The following is a 19619-nucleotide window of genomic DNA, read 5'->3' on the forward strand; positions in this document are numbered from 1 at the left end:
ATTTAGTAACAAATGCTGTCACCTGTTACACTATTTAACTTTTTTTTTTAAAGCACCTGTTTGCCATCTTAGCAAGACTGTTTGTATAGAACCTCTTTGATCCAGATGTACCCTATTAAATATCCACATAAAATTATTTTAGCAGCTCTATCTTTCTGGGCCCATTTAATGTATCAGAGTTTACACGGAGAACCTAATTCCCTTCTTGAACACGGCAAATCTCACTCACTGAGAAAGCCTGCTGTTCTTTTGGAAATTTCACAGATACACACTGTGAAAGGCAGGAATCTGAAAAAAATAGAGAAAAGTTAAAAAGGCTTCTTCGTTCTCTTGACGTTTATGGAAGCAGTGAGCAAACTATACAGGAACAGAAGTTACTGTTTACAATAGTAAATCATACTATCATGTTGGTAGTTTAATCTCAATCTGTCTTTTGAAAAGTAATTTAAGTACTTTGGGATAAATATTTAAAAAAAAAAACAAAACCACCAAAAGATTATTTTTTCTTTAGAAACTGTTTATGATCCCAAGCAAAGATTTCACTCTTGTATTTTCCAACTGAATTCTTCAACTTCATCTAGCAGCTGTCCATTCTGCCTTAAGAGGAAAAGCAACGTTCCTCACTGGAACTGGTTTTACAGCAGTGGTTTTAAGGTGCGATTTCTTGTGAGGAAGGTCTCCAATGGGTGCATCAATGAAGGACTTCACATTTTTGCAACTCCCACCCCCCTCACGTCTGGAAAATACAACCAGCAAAATCAGAGTTGAAAAGAAGAGCAAGCGTGACTGCCAAGACAGGGGTTTTTCTTACAATCCAAGTGATCGAGTAGTCCAGGCAGGTTTGCTAACCAGCAAATGCAAATCAGTTTGTATTCTGCCGCTCGTTTTAAAGATTTGAGCAACTGACGCGATTTCTCTATGCTTCAACACCCCAAACTATGAGACAAGTAACTTTTTTCAGGTCCTTTGTAACTTGTAACACAAGACCCACAGGTGACAAGCGCCCACTGAGTGCCAGGATTAGTGCCCACCCTCTAGATACACTCGGTGACCACCTATGACGGGGAGATGCCCCTTCCCTGCTCCAAAGCTTGGGGGCAGAGCCCCCCACGCTGCAAAGTGCCGCTCTCCCAGCCCCCCACCTTACCCCCCACCGCGCCCCCGCTCAGCCACGCACGGAGGGCAACGGCCTCGCACCCCTCCCTCCGCTCCCTCGGCCGGGAGAGCGCTGCCCTCACCCCGCCGGCAGGGAAGGGGACAACCGCTCACCTAGTGCCAGCCACCGCGGCCCGGAGGCGGCCCCACGCCGGCGGCCTCGGCAGCAGGAGCGGGCTGGGCGCGGGGCGGGCGGAACGGCCTCATCAGCCGGCGCCGCGCCACGTGACGCCGCTGTCACGTGACGGGAGGGCTCGGCCTCCCTCCCGGCCTCCCGCCGCCTGCGCCTCGCCTGCCGCCGCGGCTCGCTGCGGCCGCCCGCCCCGCCCGCCGGCGCTTGGCGGGAGCCGACCACCCCCTCGCCGCCCCCACCGCGCTCCGTGGCGGGGCAGAGGTGAGCGCGGCCGAGCGGGGGTGGCGGAGAGGCCGCTGGCCGGGGGGAGCGGGGCGGCGGGCGCCCCGAGGCGGCGCTGGAAGCGGGAGGGAGGGCGGGCGCTGGCGGGGAGTGGGGCGGCAGCGTCCGCACGGCCCGGTGGCTGGCGGGGGTGGGACGCGGTTCAGAGCCCGCTGCGGGTGCCCGCTGGGCCCTGCGGGGGACAGCCTGTCGCCCCGCACCTCGCCTGGCGGCCGGGCCGGGCTCCCGGCCCCGTCAGGGGGCAGCTTTCCTCCTGAATTTACCTCAGTGGTTTGGAAGGGGATTTGGTGAAAAGTCGAGCCAGCTCATAACTTTCCATAAGTGGTTTCTAAACGTCAGAGCTTATTTTTCGCGGTGCTGCCCTCCGAACCTTGCAGGAAACGCGTCCATAAATGCAACTATGACCAGGAAATGCAGCCACAAGCCACAGCACAAAAGCAAACCCTTCAGCAATAAAGAAAGGAACAGAGCTCTATCATTTCCCCTTGCCACAAAGATTTTCCTTGTAGCTAAAACCTGTTACAATCACTTTGTATTTTTAAAGACGCTATTATAAACACATCTTGTAACATGTTTTTGCTTTCTTTGCTGCCATGTCTTTGTATGGGTTCAATTGCTTCCGTATTTGTGATAATTCCATTCTTCAGTAGTTCTGAATTTTTCTGGTGCAAAAGGTCATGCTTTCCTTGCCTGGTCACACAGGTGACCGAGTTAAACCCAGTGTATGTGCTGGAGATTAATTCAGTGCATTTTTTAATTTTACAAAGCTGTACATAATTTAGATTTCATAAACTGAAACATGTGAGAACGTGCTTAAAGACACACATAGGTTACACTATCAAAAATGTGAATATGTAGCACTCAATGTGTGTGGTTTTGTTTTTACAGGTTATTAATGGCACAGCTAGTTTTCTCATCAGAGTTTCTTCTTCAAATAACCTAAAGACTGATGATCAGAATCTGACGGCAGGTCTGCTGCTCTGTCACATCCAGCTCCACAATGGTGGATTTTCTAGCTGAAAACAATCTCTGTGGTCAGGCAATTCTTCGGATTGTGTCCTGTGGAAATGCCATCATTGCAGAACTTTTGAGACTTTCTGAATTTATTCCTGGTGTTTTCAGGCTAAAGGACAAGGCTGATCAACAGAAGTACGGGGATATTATATTTGATTTCAGTTATTTTAAGGTAAATAGTTCTGTTGTTAAACTTCTCCTTAAAGGCTTGCTGTGCTGCATGAGGATGCTTCAGGTTATGAAACAGCTATTCCTGAGTATTGTGCTTATTACTACCATTCATCAGAATTGACTTCCATGACTTCTTACTTGTTTAGTGTTTACCAGAAATTCACCAAACTAAGCTAGCAATTGAGATACACTTGCATGCTAACGTTCTGCTTCTGGGCTGTCTCGTGTTTTATATGCTACTGATGATCATACTCAGCCTCACCTTACTCATTTCAGTGAGCCTGAGCAGAAACAGTGTAGGGAACATCCTGTGCTTCAACCCCTAGGCAGAAGTATAAACAGTACCTGCGCTGAGGGTATCAGGGCAAGAAGGGGGTGGCAGTTCTAAGTGCGTTCAAGAGCGATCTGGGCTACATCTTTCAAAATGTTTGATGAGTCATCTGGCCTGTGAACTTTGATGGATACTGATTATATAAAACTTGAGTATTGGATTCTGTGGGCCGTTGTTTATTATTATTACTACTACTATAATTTCCTGCAGGAACATTAAATTATACTTTCACCAGCAAGTTCTGAGCCTGTGCAGCTGGTTGTTTTCCATTGGAGCAGTACTGTGGGCAGTATGCCCATCTTCCTTTGGTTATCTGTAGCTTATTCTTTGCAGCCATGAAAACTGCTTTCTGCTTTCCTGTTTGACAGTACTGTCATTGTTCATTCACTGGGCTTGTCATGTGCTGAATAAACAATTAAAGAATAGTGCCCTTATTTCCCTTACAAAATTAAGCTTCTTGCAGTACCTATTTCCCTCTCTCATTCTTTAGCATGATTAAGAAGGAACTACAGAGACTACCTAATCTGACTTTATCTGGATTGTACAATACAAGAAGTGTTAATAGTAAAGCAGGGGACGGGGAGTGGGGGGTGTAGTAAGAGTTGTAAATTTCAAGCAGCAGCTGTGAGCCTTGGACACTGAAAACCCTAAGCACAAATGATTTCCCAGATACATTGAGATCTAAGTGCTTGTTAGAAGTCCTTTTCTACACAGATTACTTGAAAACTTAAAATTTAAAAGCAAGCAAATAGGTATAATTGGTGAGAAATACAATTATCCTTAAAACTGTAAGATTTTGGAATGTTAAGCATCACAGTGTTGCTGCTTTCCAGAGTAATCACCCCAAAACCCATAAAAGACATACTTATAAAGCAGAGATTAGTGAATTTACAGTTATTTTCACTGCGAATGCAGCATTTCTGTATTTATGATTCTTACTGAATGAGAAGAGATTTGAGCTTTTGAAAATTCAGGCTCTTTATGCATTTAAACTTCACAGGCACTTTGGTGATGGATGAAGCAGCCTGCTTTCATCCTTTGTTTTATGTAGGTATTTTGTACAAAGAGAAGCAGAAGAGCATTTTCAAAACCACACAAAACTAGCTTAATATTTTATTTTAACTTTAAGCTATTTTTATCTTAACTAAATCTATTTAAGCCATGATCTCATGCTGTCATAAGTGATCTGTGGAATGACGCTAACAGTGTTTTCAATTAAACATTAACGGCTTTTTCATTTAGATGGTGATGGTAAGACTAAATTATGAGTTATGAGAAATGTTGACAGTGGAAAATGGTTAGAAATGTTTAACTTTGCTTTAAAGGAATTTGAGCTCTTCATCCCAACCTTTTTTCCCTTATGGTTGAGGGAAATGACATAGTTTCTGCATTAATTTGGGGGACTAGTGCTGAGCTAGATCCAGAGTCTAAACAAAACCAGGTCTAATACTTTCAAGTAGTTTAAATGTATGAGATAGTACTAAGCTTTCTGAGGCCTTAATGTTATGATTTCTGTCTCAGAAATCAATCAGATCAAATGTGTAAAGGAAAAAATTCCAGCAGGGAGACAGCACTACAAAAAGCACACAGTGGCTTCAGGTGCATTGGGGCTTTACTGAAAGCATTAACTAATATTTTCCATTGGTTACATAGGATAAATCATATTTAAAATCATTGCAGATTCTAACAAAGTCTAAAACTCATCTTTAGGTAATGAGTGTTCATCATAAAGTAGACTGGAAAACTACAGATCCTTGTTTTAGTAAGAAATGTTAATTCTGGTGTTGTGCGCATGGTGGGGGTTGTACATGTTCTGTGTCCTACTGATGTCCTAGACATCAAAGTCAAATACTGTCTCTAAAGATGAAATTCTTTTCTTAGGGGCCTGAGACATGTGAAGGCAAACTGGAAGCCAAACCTGAGTTACTGGATTTAGATGAAGAATTTCGTGAAAACAACATTGAAATTTTGACGAGATTTTATCTAGCTTTTCAGAGTGTACACAAATATATTGTAGATTTAAACAGGTATGGTATCTTAAATACATGTGGATTTTCTTAAAGAGTGGGTTACTGTTTAGTCTTAACAATGAGAAGCTTTTTTCTTAGAGGCCCAATACACTTGCTATTGAAGCATATTCATGTGCACTTGGAAACTTGGATTGCTGGAGTGAACACTTTTACGCCTACTGTTGCTTACCAGCTTAGTATGTGACTTGAAAACATTTAACCTCTCAATTTCATTTCCTCAATTGCAAGCTAGAGCCAGTTTTCCTTCTTCATCTTGGAGATTGTCTCAAAGATTATTTTTTTTTAATAAAAGGAGGCTCCATGTTATTAAACAAAGTTTTTTGTGGTCTTGCAAAACAGAATATCAGGTAGGGTTTTTTTTCTTTAACTTTGATGGGCATTGTTTTCCTGAACTTGATTTTTCAGTGGAGTTGCCATATTCTCAAGTTTGCTACTCTTACCTGTAAAAAACAATTAAAAGGTTCATAAAATACTCTTAAGAAAAAGTTCCAGAGAATCTTGAGCATAAGAATTGGTTTTGTTATTGATCTTATATGAACAGATTAATGAAAAAAAATACGTTTAACATTACTTATTAAGAAGCAGTGTTACCGGAAAATACTTTAATAGGAAGAAATTGTCTGTTAATCAAGATAAACACTGTTTCTAGCTCTGCCTTCCAAATTGCAGTAGACATCAATTTATGGTACTTCCAGTAGATGTTTTTGAGGTAATTTGAAAATATGACAGTTTTACTAAATTCTGGAGTGGAAGCCTTCTCGGTACTCTCAGGCTGTTATCCATCCATAAGAAGATTAAGAGCGTGTTAGCTGTAAGTTACAAAGTATCTTCTAGTTGCTTTTGCAAAGGCCATCAAGATATGGAAGAAGGCTTTTGCCAGCTGGTTGGCTTTAGCTAGGATTTCCAGCCTCGGGTTTCATAGTAGAGCATCTCTTCTTTGTCTGAAAAGCTCCATGCTACTTGTACTAGGGAAGTGTTCTAATGTTTCTGTTGACTTTCAGAGAAAATTGACGAATTGAGTTCTGAGGACAGATGATTAGAGAGCAAAATAGTCAGTGACCAACTCTTTGTTATGATTCCTAGATACTTAGATGACCTCAATGAAGGAATTTACATTCAGCAAACGTTAGAAACGGTCCTCCTTAATGAAGATGGAAAACAGCTTCTAGTAAGTATTGAAAAGTTTTGTAACAGAAAATGAACCAACTAGTTTAGTGCCAAACTAGACAAAGATTTAAGTTTACCAAATGCATGGAAATGCTATGACTCGCTTGCAGGAGGACAAAGACCAGGATTCTACAGCCTGGCACGTTTCATATTGTATTGACTATACAGTTGATATTGGATTAGTTTGCCAACACATTTGTCTTTAAATGTTACTACAAAGTTGTGTTTATGTCATTTCCTTCCTTCATTCTTTCTTTCCAAACAGTGTGAAGCACTCTATTTATATGGAGTCATGCTATTGGTCATTGACCAAAAGATTGAAGGAGAAGTCAGAGAAAGAATGTTGGTTTCCTACTACAGATATAGGTAATGTATATTGATATGCAGAAGCACTCAAGGCTGAAAGGATGTAACAGGCAGTTTATTCAGTTAACTAGGTTATTGAATTAAGGTAAAAGACAATATTGACACCTTTTTGATCAACTGACTATATACGGATAGACGCATTTCAGCAGAGCTCTCAATATCAGTAGAACTCCTTGCTTTAGCTGTGTTTGCAGGTCTAGCTGAAAAACTGAAGCAATAGATTTCTCATGCTGTCACAACAGAAATTTGAAGTCCGCTGGCAAGCTTTCAGCTAAAGCTTTAATCGTGCAAAGCCAGCTATGAGACTGTCACAGGTTTCCCAATGTGCAAGCAAGGTCCTGAGTATCTAGATGGCAAATACGTTGCAAGTTAGACCTCTAGTAGTTACACTGCTTGATTAGTCAAATCAATAGTGAGTTTTCCAGGGTAGGTTAACAGCATCATTGTATGACAGTTGGAGTCTTAAAGGGTATCAGTGCAAATCCTTTCACACATATAAAAAAGGAGGGTATCTGGTTCCTGTGCTGCTTTGGCTATGTTTATGCCTCTCAGTGTATAACGAGAGAGGATTCCTTAACTCTGGAATGCAGAAGTGGATCAACAAAAGGAATTCAGAATGGAGAGGAAAAAAACCAACAACCCAGAACAAAACTCCCGCTCTGAATATAGTCATTTTTTTCTGTTTCTCTTCCTGAGTGAAGTTCATTTTTCTGTTTGTGCTTTGTGTGCTTATCTGGGATTCCAGTATGGACACTTATCCATGTCCTCCTGTAATATGGTGAACATTATATTCATGGAGTAAACAACAAAAAAATCTTCCAGACATTAGTATCTGATCATTTTCCTGGAAGAAAGGCATGGTTACAAGGGCAAGGAGAAGAGGAAATGGTTAGGTCATACAGTTCAATGGTGTGTTTTCCTGTCTTTTGTAAAACAGTGCAGCCCGGTCCTCTGCTGATTCCAATTTAGATGATATCTGTAAATTGCTTCGAAGCACTGGATACTCGAGCCAACCTGGAGCTAAAAGACCTCCAAACTACCCTGAGAGTTACTTCAGCAGGGTACCCATAAGTGAAACATTCATTAGCATGGTTATTGGCCGTTTACGGTCTGATGACATTTATAACCAGGTAAGTTACTGTGAGATAAAAGGGGGACCTAAATGTGAATGTGAAATGGTTTCACAGCTTAGTTATTCAACCATGCAGTCCAGAAAAAAATAAATCACAAAATCAGAGGTTGGAAAGGACTTCTTGAGACACCTACCCACAGCCCAACCCTCTGGCTCAGGCAGAGGCAGCTGGAGCAGATTGCCCAGGACTGAGTCCAGCTGAGTTTTGAGTATCTCCAGAGGTGCAGACTGCAGAACCTCTCTGGGCAACCTGCTCCAGTGTTTGGCCAACCTTGCATTAAAAAAAAAAAATTGTTTGATGTCTTTAAATCATTAATGATTGGCCACTTGTAATAACTTAATTTCTTCGGAGTTTCCCATTCTTTTAGTTACAGCGAAGAGTTTTATCATCGCTTGGTAGACAATGTGTTTGAAAAGGAACACTAATATCACAGCTATTAACTATGAGAATTGTGTTAATAAAGGAAAAGAAAAATGGAAGCAAAGTATGAGTTATGGCTACTATATTTACAGTCTCTTCTAATATGACTGCTTTGAGAGATCTTTAACAAAGCATTTGCTTTTGAGCAGGTTTCCATCTTTAGCATGGACAAGCAATCATTTCTGTAATTACTGGCGCTCTTTCAGTAAGTCCTGGCTAACTGAAACAATTTATAGATGCAGGAAACCAGAATTCCACATTTAATGAATGATAATATGAAATAAAGGCTTAAATTCTTTAGGCAGGAGTAGTACTTTAAAGACTAGGGACCTTACAAAAAACACTTTCATATTATGGACAGACATAATGACTTTCAAGAGGGAAAATAAGCCTTCTCAGGTACTTTACTGTAGGAATTTTTTTAAGCTGTGTAAAATTCTAGACACTGACAAAAGATAACTTAGTAAGTTATGAAGGGAACCCATTTTATGACATAATTTGTCTCTCATAGGAAATGGAAGTGTTTGTGAGACTGCTCTTGTGAAATACTTAATCTAGAAATCTTACTAAAATCAGCTGATACTTTGTATCAAAATTACTTGTCCTCTTTTATACATTGGTTTATTGCCTTTGCATTAAAATAATATTGCAAATTTAGTCTCTATTTTGTAGTAATCATTTGATAATGAAAAGCATTAATGTTTCTATACAAAGCATGATTGTAACCAATGTACTTTCTCCAAATGTAGTACGAAAAGTAGGGTAGAAATTTTTAGCTCAACCCAAACTGAATACAGCTTGTTTTACTAAATCATGTCATATCTGAGGTGTTATCTCCTTTGATAATTGCAGCTTATTCGTCATGGTAGCGGGCAGAAACCTGAATTTTCATACTAGTCTGAAAATTTAACCTAATAAAATAACCAATCAAAATTAAAGAAAAATAGGATGTTACTAAATAAAAACAGAGAACTGTTTTCCTTTAGCAATGTTGAGATTGTATGATACCAATGTATGATTTTGATGCCAGTGTTTTTGTTAGTATGGAGGTCTTTTAATACATTATCATGTATTTTTAAAATGAAAATTCAGTTGATAATTTAAATTTTTTTGATCTTTCTGGTACATGGAATTGGTGAATAATTATCTGCATCCTAATTCCCTTTTACTTTGATTAAATTAATCCTTGTTTCTATCGGAGATGAACTAAATATACCTAGTCCTTATAAAATACTTATTTAGCTCTTCTCCTTTGAGCTCATCTGAAGCTCTTTGGTTCATTCTTCCTTTGACTATTTACAGCAGAGTGAAATCTTACTATAGCCTGTTAAAGTTTTAGCAGACATCTACATGGTCAACTTTATATTCCAGGAAGTGTGTCTGGTAAATATGCTGCATGTGTAAGCATGTCCAGCTTATCTAAATATACTCCTTGCCTCCTGGTTTCTATATTCTGTACTTTCTGTAATATTTTCAGGTGGGTTATGTTGCATTATATTATGTTCAGTTTTGGTTTTTCCCTTTTTCTAGGTTTCAGCATATCCATTACCAGAACACCGCAGCACTGCCCTGGCTACTCAGGCTGCTATGCTCTATGTGATACTGTATTTTGACCCTTCTATTCTTCACACTCAGCAAGCAAAAATGAGAGAGATAGTGGATAAATACTTTCCAGACAATTGGGTAAAAATTAATTCTGTTTTAAAACTGTTCCCTGGATTTAATGTTACAGGAACAATTTAGCTTATTTTTACAGTATGCATTATGTCTTAAAACTAGAATAGATTCTTCTCTGTGGAAATTTTTATTTGTTCAGAGTGAAGCAAACCTTCTGGATAAGCATGGAAGACTATCCTTTGAAAGTATCAATTATCATCTTAAATGTTTAAATCAACTACACTCTAATACCGTCATGGTAAAGTGACTCATAGGAGAATGTAGGCTGGAAGGTATTACAGGCATCTTCTAGTCCAGCCTTCTCCTCAAAGCAGGGCCAACTTCAAAGTTCAATCAGGCTGCTCAGGCCTTGTCCAGTTACTTTTTAAAGTATTTAAAATGAAGAATCTACAGTCTCTGTGGACACCGGTGTCTGTGCTTAATCATTCTGATGGTGAAGAATTTCTTTCTTCTATACAACCAGAATTTTCCTTGTAGCTTGTGACTGTTGCCTCTTGTCTTTTCCCTGTGCACCTCTGAGATGGGTTGGCTCTGTCTTATTCATAACTTCCTTTTAGGTAGCAGAAGACCACAGTCAGATCCCTTAGTCATCTTTCTTCCAGCTTAAGTAAACCCAGCTGTCAGAGCCTCTGCTTCCATAGTGAGTCCCCATAAGTGTCTTAGTGACTATTAGATTCATTCCAGTTTGTCTGTGTCTGTCTCCTACTGAGAAGCCTAAATCTGGACACATTACTCATAAGACCTCATGAGGGCTGACTAGATGGAAGTAATCACTTTCCTCAGTCTGCTGGTGACAATCTGGCTGGCGTAGCCCACTGGATGGTTACTCTTTGTTGTTATAAGGCTGCATGTCTGGTTCCTGTTCAGTTTGTCCACTGGGACACTTAGGTCCCTTTCTGGAGAATTGTTACACAGGCAGTGAGATTGTGCTATTCCAAGGGTTTGGTTTTGTTCCGCATAAAGGACTTGTATTTATCATTCTTGAACTTCATGTGATTTCTGCTGGTGAATTCTAACAGCTGGTCGGGAATGCTCTGGATGACAGTCTTGCTCTCCAGCAAATCCCCCCCCGTTGTTTGGAAACTTGTTTAAGGATTCATTCTATGCCATTGTCCAAGTAACTTAGAAGCAAAACCTATCACTGTGCAATTCTACAGACCTTTTCAGATGCAGTGATCAAAATGGAATTACTACATGTCTCAGTATTGAGATTTAGGATTTCCTTCCAGAAGTCGTAGTATTCAAAAAAAATGCTACAGAAATAGGCTGTCATGTAACAATACAGTTCCCAGCTAGGCTATACCAAAGGGAAACAAACTTAACAAAGAAACTATAAATTAATTCATGTATCTCTCTTGGTTTCAAATTGTATTCTTCTGTACCATAAGTGGAACAGTGAAGAAGGGAGGGAAGAGACTGTAACAGCTGGCTATTTTAATAGATACTAGAACCCTTCAGTTTCTGAAAAACTGCAAGCTTATTTTAGAAATGAGAACTTGGCATTGTGATTTTTTTTTTATTATTTATGCTAGCATTTTTATTCATTTGACTTTGTAATACAAACTGATATTTTAAGACAATACCTGTCTTCTTGTGATCAGGTATGGATGAGTTAGCTGCATTATACAGAATACTTGACCCTTAGGCTGGTTTCAAATGATTGTTAGCAGTTGAAGCATAGCCTTTGAGGAACTGACATAATGAGCTTCACTTCAACAATATGAGGGGGATCCTAATATCAGCAGACCGGTGTCCCATTCGCCTTTACTGGCTTCCTTTTTGAGACTGACAGAAGAGCTCAAAGGCTGACAGTGTTCTTTTAGATGTGATCACTCCTTGATGGAGGAATATTGGGTTAATAGTGATGAAGCTCATAATACCACAGCTCTGTATATCCTTCAACTGTCAGTAACCCAAGGCTTCCATTTTTAATAAAGTGTCTTAAAAACACCAGTAAGTCAACCGCAATTCTGTATTTTTAATCACACGTAAACTTGGCTAAGAGTCTGAAGTCAGTTTCTCTTTGGTCCTTAAAAATCGCAGCTTGGAATCATAATTTTCTTCTGTGTTCACCACAGAAGATGGATGACATTTTAGTTTGGTCCTTTGGGCATTCTTGGGAGTAGGATTTATTAAAATAATTTCCTCCTTCCCCCGCCCCGCCTCCCCCAGTCATTTCCCAAGTTGCTTTTTTGTCCATGTTCTGCATAGCATCATGGAAATGAAAAAGAAGTCTTGCATTCATGAGGAAAAAAAATAGAGGCCAAGGACATAGTGACTGAAAGAACTGTCAGCTGGTTTTCAGAACTAAGCCTCTGATTAACTGTGTGGCTTTTATTTCAAAGTCGTCTTACACCTTGATTTCCAAAGATGGTGGAGTAAGAAGTACAGCTACCAAAAAAGTTTTGTTACCTCATATTTATACCCTATATATCTCATCTACATAGAAAGCATATCACTTTGTACTCCTATTGCTAAGTATGTCTTTTTCTTAAGAGAAATATAAATGCAACTTCTTGTTTTCTGTTTCCAATCCTAGGTTATTAGCATTTACATGGGTATCACTGTAAATCTAGCAGAAGCATGGGAACCCTACAAAGCTGCTAAAACTGCCCTGAACTACACACTGGATCTTTCAAATGTCAAAGAGCAGGTACATAAGCCAGAGTTAAGTATTTTTAGCAAGATTCAGCTGTGTGGGCATCTCAAGTGTATTCTATGACATGAGTAATACAAGGGTCTGTTTTCTCCTGCATACAATTATTTGCATTCTATTCAAGTACAATACTTTTGAGTACATAACTTTGTACACAACTTTGAGTTAATGATACTTCCAAGTTTCAGAATCTGGTTTTCGCAGCACTGCTTGTTTCACTTCCTTTTGTGGTGTTTGTTTCCCCTAAAGGTTTCAGAGTTGTGACTTTACTGGGTAAATGCTAGCACTCTTCATCATGTTGTGCGGTACTGGCATGTCTTAGGCTGACTGTAGTGTTTGTCTTTCATAGATAACAATTTTAGAAGTTACGCGTTTATGCCGACAGTGTGGCACTCAGTTTTAAATGAAGCCTCCCAAATTATATAAACAATAATCTGGAAACAGTATCTGATTTAAAAGACTGATACCAGAATGTTGTATGAGGCAATGCAGTTAGTTCATTTTATGTGAAATAATTTTTTTCCATGCCTGAAAAACAGTGAGTAATATCAGGTTGTTGATTGTTTGCCCAATCAACAAATCCGTTGACTGATGATCTCTGAATGCCTCCTTAGAATCTGACCCTTGTGCTCAGGAAAGGACACACAGAAGGGTCTGATTAGGAGACCTGTACTATGTATTGTCTAGTAAACTTGGGGAATATGAGCAGAAATCTTTTCCTTAGTCTTTAGGGAAGAAGTTTGCTAGGTAGAACTGACATCTGATTCATAAGAAGTATTTCCATTCTGGAATAGATTTCTGTTGTTCTCTCTCATTAGGCAATAACATATTAGTACCATTTTAAAGAATAATTTCTAGAGAGTACATAGGTGAATATAGGAAGTTTACAAGTCTGCATTTTTGAAATTGTTTTAAAATTTAAAAACATTTTAAAATTTAGCCTTCATCCTTTGTCATGCAGTTGTAGTGTATGATATTGCCTAATAATAATAATGATAATTTTTATAGCACTTCTTTGATCTGTGTGCCCTTTAAGTTCTCAGGAAGCCACAGTCACATTGTAATGATGTATTCCATTTGAGGCAAGGATTATATTGATGCGAGCTTTGTATATTCTAAGGCAAGCAGGTATGCTGCAGTCACTGAGCGAGTGCACACTCAGGTGCAGCAGTTTCTCAAAGAGGGCTGTCTAAGGGAGGAGTTGGTGCTGGACAATATTCCCAAGCTGCTGAATTGCCTACGAGACTGCAATGTAGCAATCCGCTGGCTGATGCTTCATACTGCTGACACAGGTAAGATTTCATGCTAGATTTCTTTTACAGAGTGTCAATCCTGCTGTACTGGTGCTTCATGTTAGGACCCAAGGGAAGTTCACTGTGGGCTGCTGTTGAAGTCAGCAGAGTTTCATCTCCTGTTTTCAATAGATTGTTGAGCTGTCACTTTGCTAACAGTCTCCTGAAGTCTTTGGCTGAAACAGCACATGTGCTTTTCCTTAACTTTCACAAGCTAGACACAGGTATAAAAAATAGTAGGAGAAGTCATGATCCTGTTGAATAATGCTCTGCAGAAAAAGTCTGGGTACTTTACATTTTTCTGCCTTAGCACTTAAAGTATCATTCTGAAAGTTTTACTGTTGCTGCACTCTCCAAACTATCAGCTGCAACAAGGTCTTTTACCATCACATACCAATATACTCTTCATGCCAATCCCTCTGCTGCCTTCTCCTTGTCTCTCCTCATCCAGAGCGCAAGCTCACTTGCTTGCTCTCTCTCTCTCTCTCTCTGCTTCTTCCTCCTCTCTCTTCCTCAGCTGCCCAGCCACTTAACAGAACCAGCCACACCTGCACCTTGTCTACATGAGCCAACCCGCCAACCCACCGCCCCTGAAGCCAGCCCACAGCTGTGTTATCAATGTTAATTAACCCAGCTTCATTCCTCTACATTTTACCTAGTGCCAAAAGGAAAGCAGTAGCCAACTTCTTAATATCTTAGTAATCAACAATTTAAGCCCAAGTGTTTTGTTCTCTTGAACTGAAATTTAACCAGCACTGTTGAATGATGTCTCTGACATGAGTTTGGGTCTGTAAATTTACCTATTTAGACATTCTCTTAGGTTGAATGCTTGTTCTGCCTTTGAGGCTTCTTGATAGTGAGAAAGCTTCTGTTACACCTCCATGCATTTTCTGTAACGGTTTTACAAACTTCAGTCTTTGGGCTTCTCAGTCAGGTGGACTAAATTCACATTTAGTTTGCAGAAGCTCACAAAAGAGTTTGAAGAAGGCTGAAGCACCACAGAAACCTTAATTTTTATATTGCGAGGAAGGGTTTTAGAAGGGTTTGGAGACCCATATAAATGGAGAGCAAGGGGGGACTTATCAGAGCAAAATGTTTTTGCTTTCAAGCTATTAAAAAAAAGAAAAAGTCTATTTAAAAGGATTGAAAAGCTTGGTCAAATTCTGTAACAGTGGAGAAATGTTGTCTTTCCGTTTTCAGCTTGTGATCCAAATAACAAACGTCTCCGCCAGATAAAGGATCAAATTCTAGCAGACTCAAGGTACAAACCCAGGATCCTTTTCCAGCTCCTTCTGGATACAGCTCAATTTGAATTCATTTTGAAAGAGGTAATATGCTGCTGCTTTCTTCAGTGTTTTCCCCTGAATGGCAGAACAGAGCTGAAGACTTTAGTAGTAGTATGTTTACCACACAGTCCACTTACATAAAGAATGATTATTTTGATTTGTTATTTATGAGTTTTCTGTCAAAGATTACAAAATACTGTTGCTTGGAGGTGACTTTTGCAGCCTTCTCGATAATTGGCCTTTTAAAATTTAATTTAATTCTTAACACAATGTGTTTATATTTACTCAGAATTTTGCATGAACATCCTGGTAACAAGCATAATAAAATCTGTTGAGGAAGCTGTGTAACTTTTTAGCCTGCCATACTTCTCTTTTTCAGGCTTTCTTTTAAACAGAGACAAAAGCCTATGTATCTTGAGTATAAGCTCCTAAGAAAACTCTTATACCTATGTGCGTTCTGCCGTTTCTAAAAGATTGCCCATTAAAGCTCTGGTACTAACCTAGTAGAATATTTCTAATTATGCTTAACTTCACGTACATGCTTTTTTTAAATTGGGTTTCTTTGTATAGGCTGAGATGACTGTGTGAAGTATAAGTCAACATTAGCCCAGGGTCTTCTAGCAACTATAAGCTAAAAAAGTTACTGGATATTTTTATAAGTGACTAAAAATCAACAGTATCTGCATCATACTGTTTTTTTTTTAAATTCAGTTAATTTCTATCACTGTATGTCTATCACACTGGCGCTGTATTTCTTAATGTTTTTAATTTTGTATTTAATATTTTGGCAAGATCTTGAAGTTATATAGCAATCGCTGTAAGTCAGTTCCATCTGCTTTCAGTATTTTATTTAATCCATTGTATTATGTCTTCTTGCCAGTTTTGTAAACCAAATGCTTCGTTTTTCAATAGATGTTCAAGCAGATGCTGTCAGAAAAACAAACAAAATGGGAAAACTATAAAAAAGAAGGATCTGAAAGGATGACTGAGCTTGCTGATGTCTTCTCAGGAGTTAAACCTCTTACTAGAGTGGAGAAAAATGGTAATTATTAAAAACTGATCTGGGGGGAAAAAAGTAATTTTGCTTTTTATTTCTAAGCTAATACCAAAAGAAAATACATTAGGCTAATACTGGTAATAATAAAAATTTTCATGTCCCTCAGCTGCCACAGAGGTCTCTTACATGCTGTCCTGTTTACAAATGTTGCATATATTCCATATGTAAGCCATATTTAGACAACCATATTTTAAAAAATATTTTTTATCACTTTATTTAGATATGCCAGCTAAGACTATGAAATGTCCATTCGCTTTTCTATGTACAACGCAGTTCACATCACTGTGTTTTATGTACACAGGAGTGCAAAGATCATGCCCATTAAATATGGGGATGGTTTAACCTCCCCTCATTCTTTCCCAAGTTGTAGTCTGGATTTCTGTTGTATCAGCATTTTTTCAAAACTTCTTTTACTACTTGTCTGCACTGAGGGGTATTCTCCCCCTTGAACTGGTGTAAGAATAAGAGTTGTAAATCACTCTCAGGAATACTGCAAAAACTGTCAATGTAAGGGCAGTGTTTGTGATCAATCCAAAGCAACAAAATTTAGAATACAGGAAATTTTCTCGCTCGCTTCCATTTAAAAGCGGAATTACCTTACTGAAGTATTTCCTTTTATCTTTTAGATGTCAACAAACTTGTAGCTAAAACATAGAAATTGCAACTGAGAAGGCAATTCACATCATAAACCAGTTCATAAAACACAAATTTATGATTTGAAGGGCTTTATCATCTTAGTATAGATTTTATAATGCCCATTTGTGCTGTTAGTTGGGGTTTTTTAATATTGTATGTGAAACTTACCTGAGCATTTGCCACTTCTCAGGTCTACATGTTGGAAGACTAGAAATGTAAGAGAAAAATGAAAATTTTTTAAATCATCTCCTATGTGTATAGCTTGTTTGTTTGTTTTGACTAGCAAGTTCCCTGTGTTTTTGTTGCTTATGATACATGCAAAGATTTGACTAAATTTTTCATGTTCTTACACAGAAAATCTTCAGGCTTGGTTCAGAGAAATCTCCAAGCAAATAATGTCTCTAAACTACGATGATTCCACTGCAGCTGGCAGAAAAACTGTGCAGCTAATACAGGCATTGGAGGAGGTATGGCAAAGAAATTTTGAGATAAATGAGCTCATCCTTTTGAAATATATCATTTAATACACATGCACTGACTTCCAATAGATGAGTTACAAAGCAGATCTGCATTTTAACACTTGTTGTAAGTCTTTAGATCTTTGCAGTTTTACATATAAGCATGACTTGCTTATAGACATCATGATTGTGAAATAAGGGATAGAGCATGAAAAACCATGCCACCTGAAGCTGAGGGTTAGTAGGATGTTTCAAAGAAATTAATTCAGTATTAAACATTAGTTGGTAAATCACTCATTTTATTAGACATTCTGAAAATAAATTCATTTGAAGCTGGAGAGAGCAATTTGAAAGGTAAAATAAAAATAACCATGTTTGTTTTGTACGTATTTCTTCTACTCCCAGGGTATGAAAGAGAATTCAGTGTGGTGTGGTGTTTCACAGTACACCTCCTCAAGTAACTTTGTGAAATTTATTATTTAACACACTCTGAAATAGGCCAGGATTTGTTAACTGTCTTACTGTAGTAGCATCCTGAAGAAATGTGTCAGTTTACTGATTCTATTTGTATTGCTGTCCTTAAAGATGAACAGAAAAAAAAAAAAAATGGGGGTGTTGTTTCATGGGGTTGGTTTGGTTTTTTTGTTTCTTAAATACAGGTCCAAGAGTTTCACCAGCTGGAAACTAACCTGCAAGTTTGCCAGTTTTTGGCTGACACCCGCAAATTCCTCCATCAGATGATCCGAACTATCAACATCAAAGAAGAGGTCTTGATCTCCATGCAGATAGTTGGTGATCTTTCTTATGCTTGGCAATTAATTGACAGGTATCTTAGCAGGAACTTCTTCCAAGTCAGTTGTTATTTTCAAAACTTGTGGGAAATAGCATGCATAAATATTATTAATGCTATAAACTTTCCAATTTAAAAAGAGTTTTGAGGCCTTGTTCTGTAAGTTGTTGACTGTATTTAACTCTCATCAACTTGAATAAGAATTAACAGCCATCCTTGTCATGTTGGTAGCTGCAGGTTAAGTGATACTGTAACTTTTTACTGTCTATCCTGTTCTACCTGTAACAATTTTAAGCTTTTATGTCAAGCCTTTAGTCTAGTTAAGTGTTCTTCAAAGTACTGGAGTTCCTATTTCAGCCAAAAACAAACAAGGAAAGACAAACGTTAGAGAACTCCTCTTCTGATGAGTGTTTTTTCTGAGCTGCTACTTCACTACTTTGGCTGTTAATGCTCCCCGATGCCCTCTTTTGCCTTGCCTACCCCTTTATCATACAGATTTTTTCTAATCAATATGCATTCAGACCAGAATCCTCCTTCAGTGAAGTTCTCTAGTGATCTCCTGTGTCATTTCTAGATTACACTGGTGCTGATGACATATGATTTAACAGTTGAAAGTAAAGAGTTTCAGGGGAAGAAGCTAATTTTTTTTGTTTGTCTCCTACCCCAGCTTTACATCTATTATGCAGGAAAGCATAAGAGTCAGTCCATCTATGGTAACAAAACTCAGAGCCACTTTCTTAAAGGTAAGTATAAACAACAGTGGATGTACTTGAACACTGCAGGTCAACCAAAGCGTTTGTTAAATAGGCTTAACAGGTCAAAGGCTGTGAAGTCACCAGAGTCAAAACTTTACCAAAATTTTAGCTTTAAAGAATATAAAACCAAATTATGCATGTTTTTTTAATGCAACCAGTTATATTGCTGCTGTTAGGCAAGTAAGTCTCATAACCCAGCCTCTACTCATTACAGTTATTTGCTGAAGACATTGGTGCATAGATGGGGTCCTCTGCACGTGTATCAGAGGAGACTGAAGGAATTACAAAAGTTATGTTGGCTATGCCCTTTGTGTGTCACGATGAAGATCTGGCATCAGATGAAAATACTTTCCATAGAAGTAAGAACAGGAAATAGTATGAGGGAGAATGTAGAATTACAACGGAAAAATATCTCATGCAACTGTTAAGATTTAAAAAAAAATTAGTAAGGGGAATGTAGCCTTATAGACTGTTGGACTTTTTTGTCTTTTAACAATTTTTTTTTTCTATTGGCAAATCTGATGTTCTAATACTGGTCTTCAGGGAAGAATCTAGTGCTTTGAGTTGTATGTCAAGAGTCTGAGCAAGAGAATTCAAGCACGTAATTTGTAATAGAAAAACAGACATCTGAAGTTAAAATATTAATTTTATTTCCAGCTTGCTTCTGCTCTTGACTTGCCACTTCTCCGCATCAATCAAGCAAACAGTCCTGATCTTCTCAGTGTATCACAGTATTATTCTGGCGAGTTGGTTTCCTATGTAAGAAAGGTAGGCATTTGAAGAGGCGTAATTGTCTTGTTCTCTTACGAT

General features: G+C 38.7%; 2 protein-coding genes across 5 annotated transcripts in view; one reads left to right on the plus strand and one right to left on the minus strand.

Moving 5' to 3' along the window:
* Positions 1–1405, minus strand: part of NSMCE2 (NSE2 (MMS21) homolog, SMC5-SMC6 complex SUMO ligase) — a 136105-nt gene extending 134700 nt beyond the window's left edge. The window contains exons 1-2 of one of the 4 annotated variants that reach the window (XM_056330411.1): positions 1270–1368; positions 487–736 (exon numbers count right to left, since the gene is read on the minus strand). The gene's annotated coding sequence lies outside the window, so the exon portion shown is untranslated. Of the gene's footprint in view, positions 1–229; positions 445–486; positions 737–1269 lie in introns of those variants that run through there. The other 3 variants (XM_056330409.1, XM_056330413.1, XM_056330412.1) reach the window with 3 other exon arrangements.
* Positions 1406–1407: 2 nt separating this feature from the next.
* Positions 1408–19619, plus strand: part of WASHC5 (WASH complex subunit 5) — a 28694-nt gene continuing 10482 nt past the window's right edge. The window contains exons 1-15 of the mRNA XM_056330408.1: positions 1408–1549; positions 2459–2756; positions 4968–5113; positions 6200–6284; positions 6549–6649; positions 7587–7779; positions 9733–9885; positions 12419–12532; positions 13656–13827; positions 15028–15155; positions 16026–16155; positions 17161–17273; positions 17924–18090; positions 18722–18797; positions 19467–19577. Of these exons, the coding sequence (XP_056186383.1) occupies positions 2571–2756; positions 4968–5113; positions 6200–6284; positions 6549–6649; positions 7587–7779; positions 9733–9885; positions 12419–12532; positions 13656–13827; positions 15028–15155; positions 16026–16155; positions 17161–17273; positions 17924–18090; positions 18722–18797; positions 19467–19577 (1875 nt within the window). The 5' untranslated portion in view covers positions 1408–1549; positions 2459–2570. The remainder of the gene's footprint in view (positions 1550–2458; positions 2757–4967; positions 5114–6199; positions 6285–6548; positions 6650–7586; positions 7780–9732; positions 9886–12418; positions 12533–13655; positions 13828–15027; positions 15156–16025; positions 16156–17160; positions 17274–17923; positions 18091–18721; positions 18798–19466; positions 19578–19619) is intronic.

Source organism: Falco biarmicus, chromosome 3 (assembly GCF_023638135.1).
Source record: "Falco biarmicus isolate bFalBia1 chromosome 3, bFalBia1.pri, whole genome shotgun sequence".
Classification (NCBI taxonomy): Eukaryota; Metazoa; Chordata; class Aves; order Falconiformes; family Falconidae; genus Falco; species Falco biarmicus.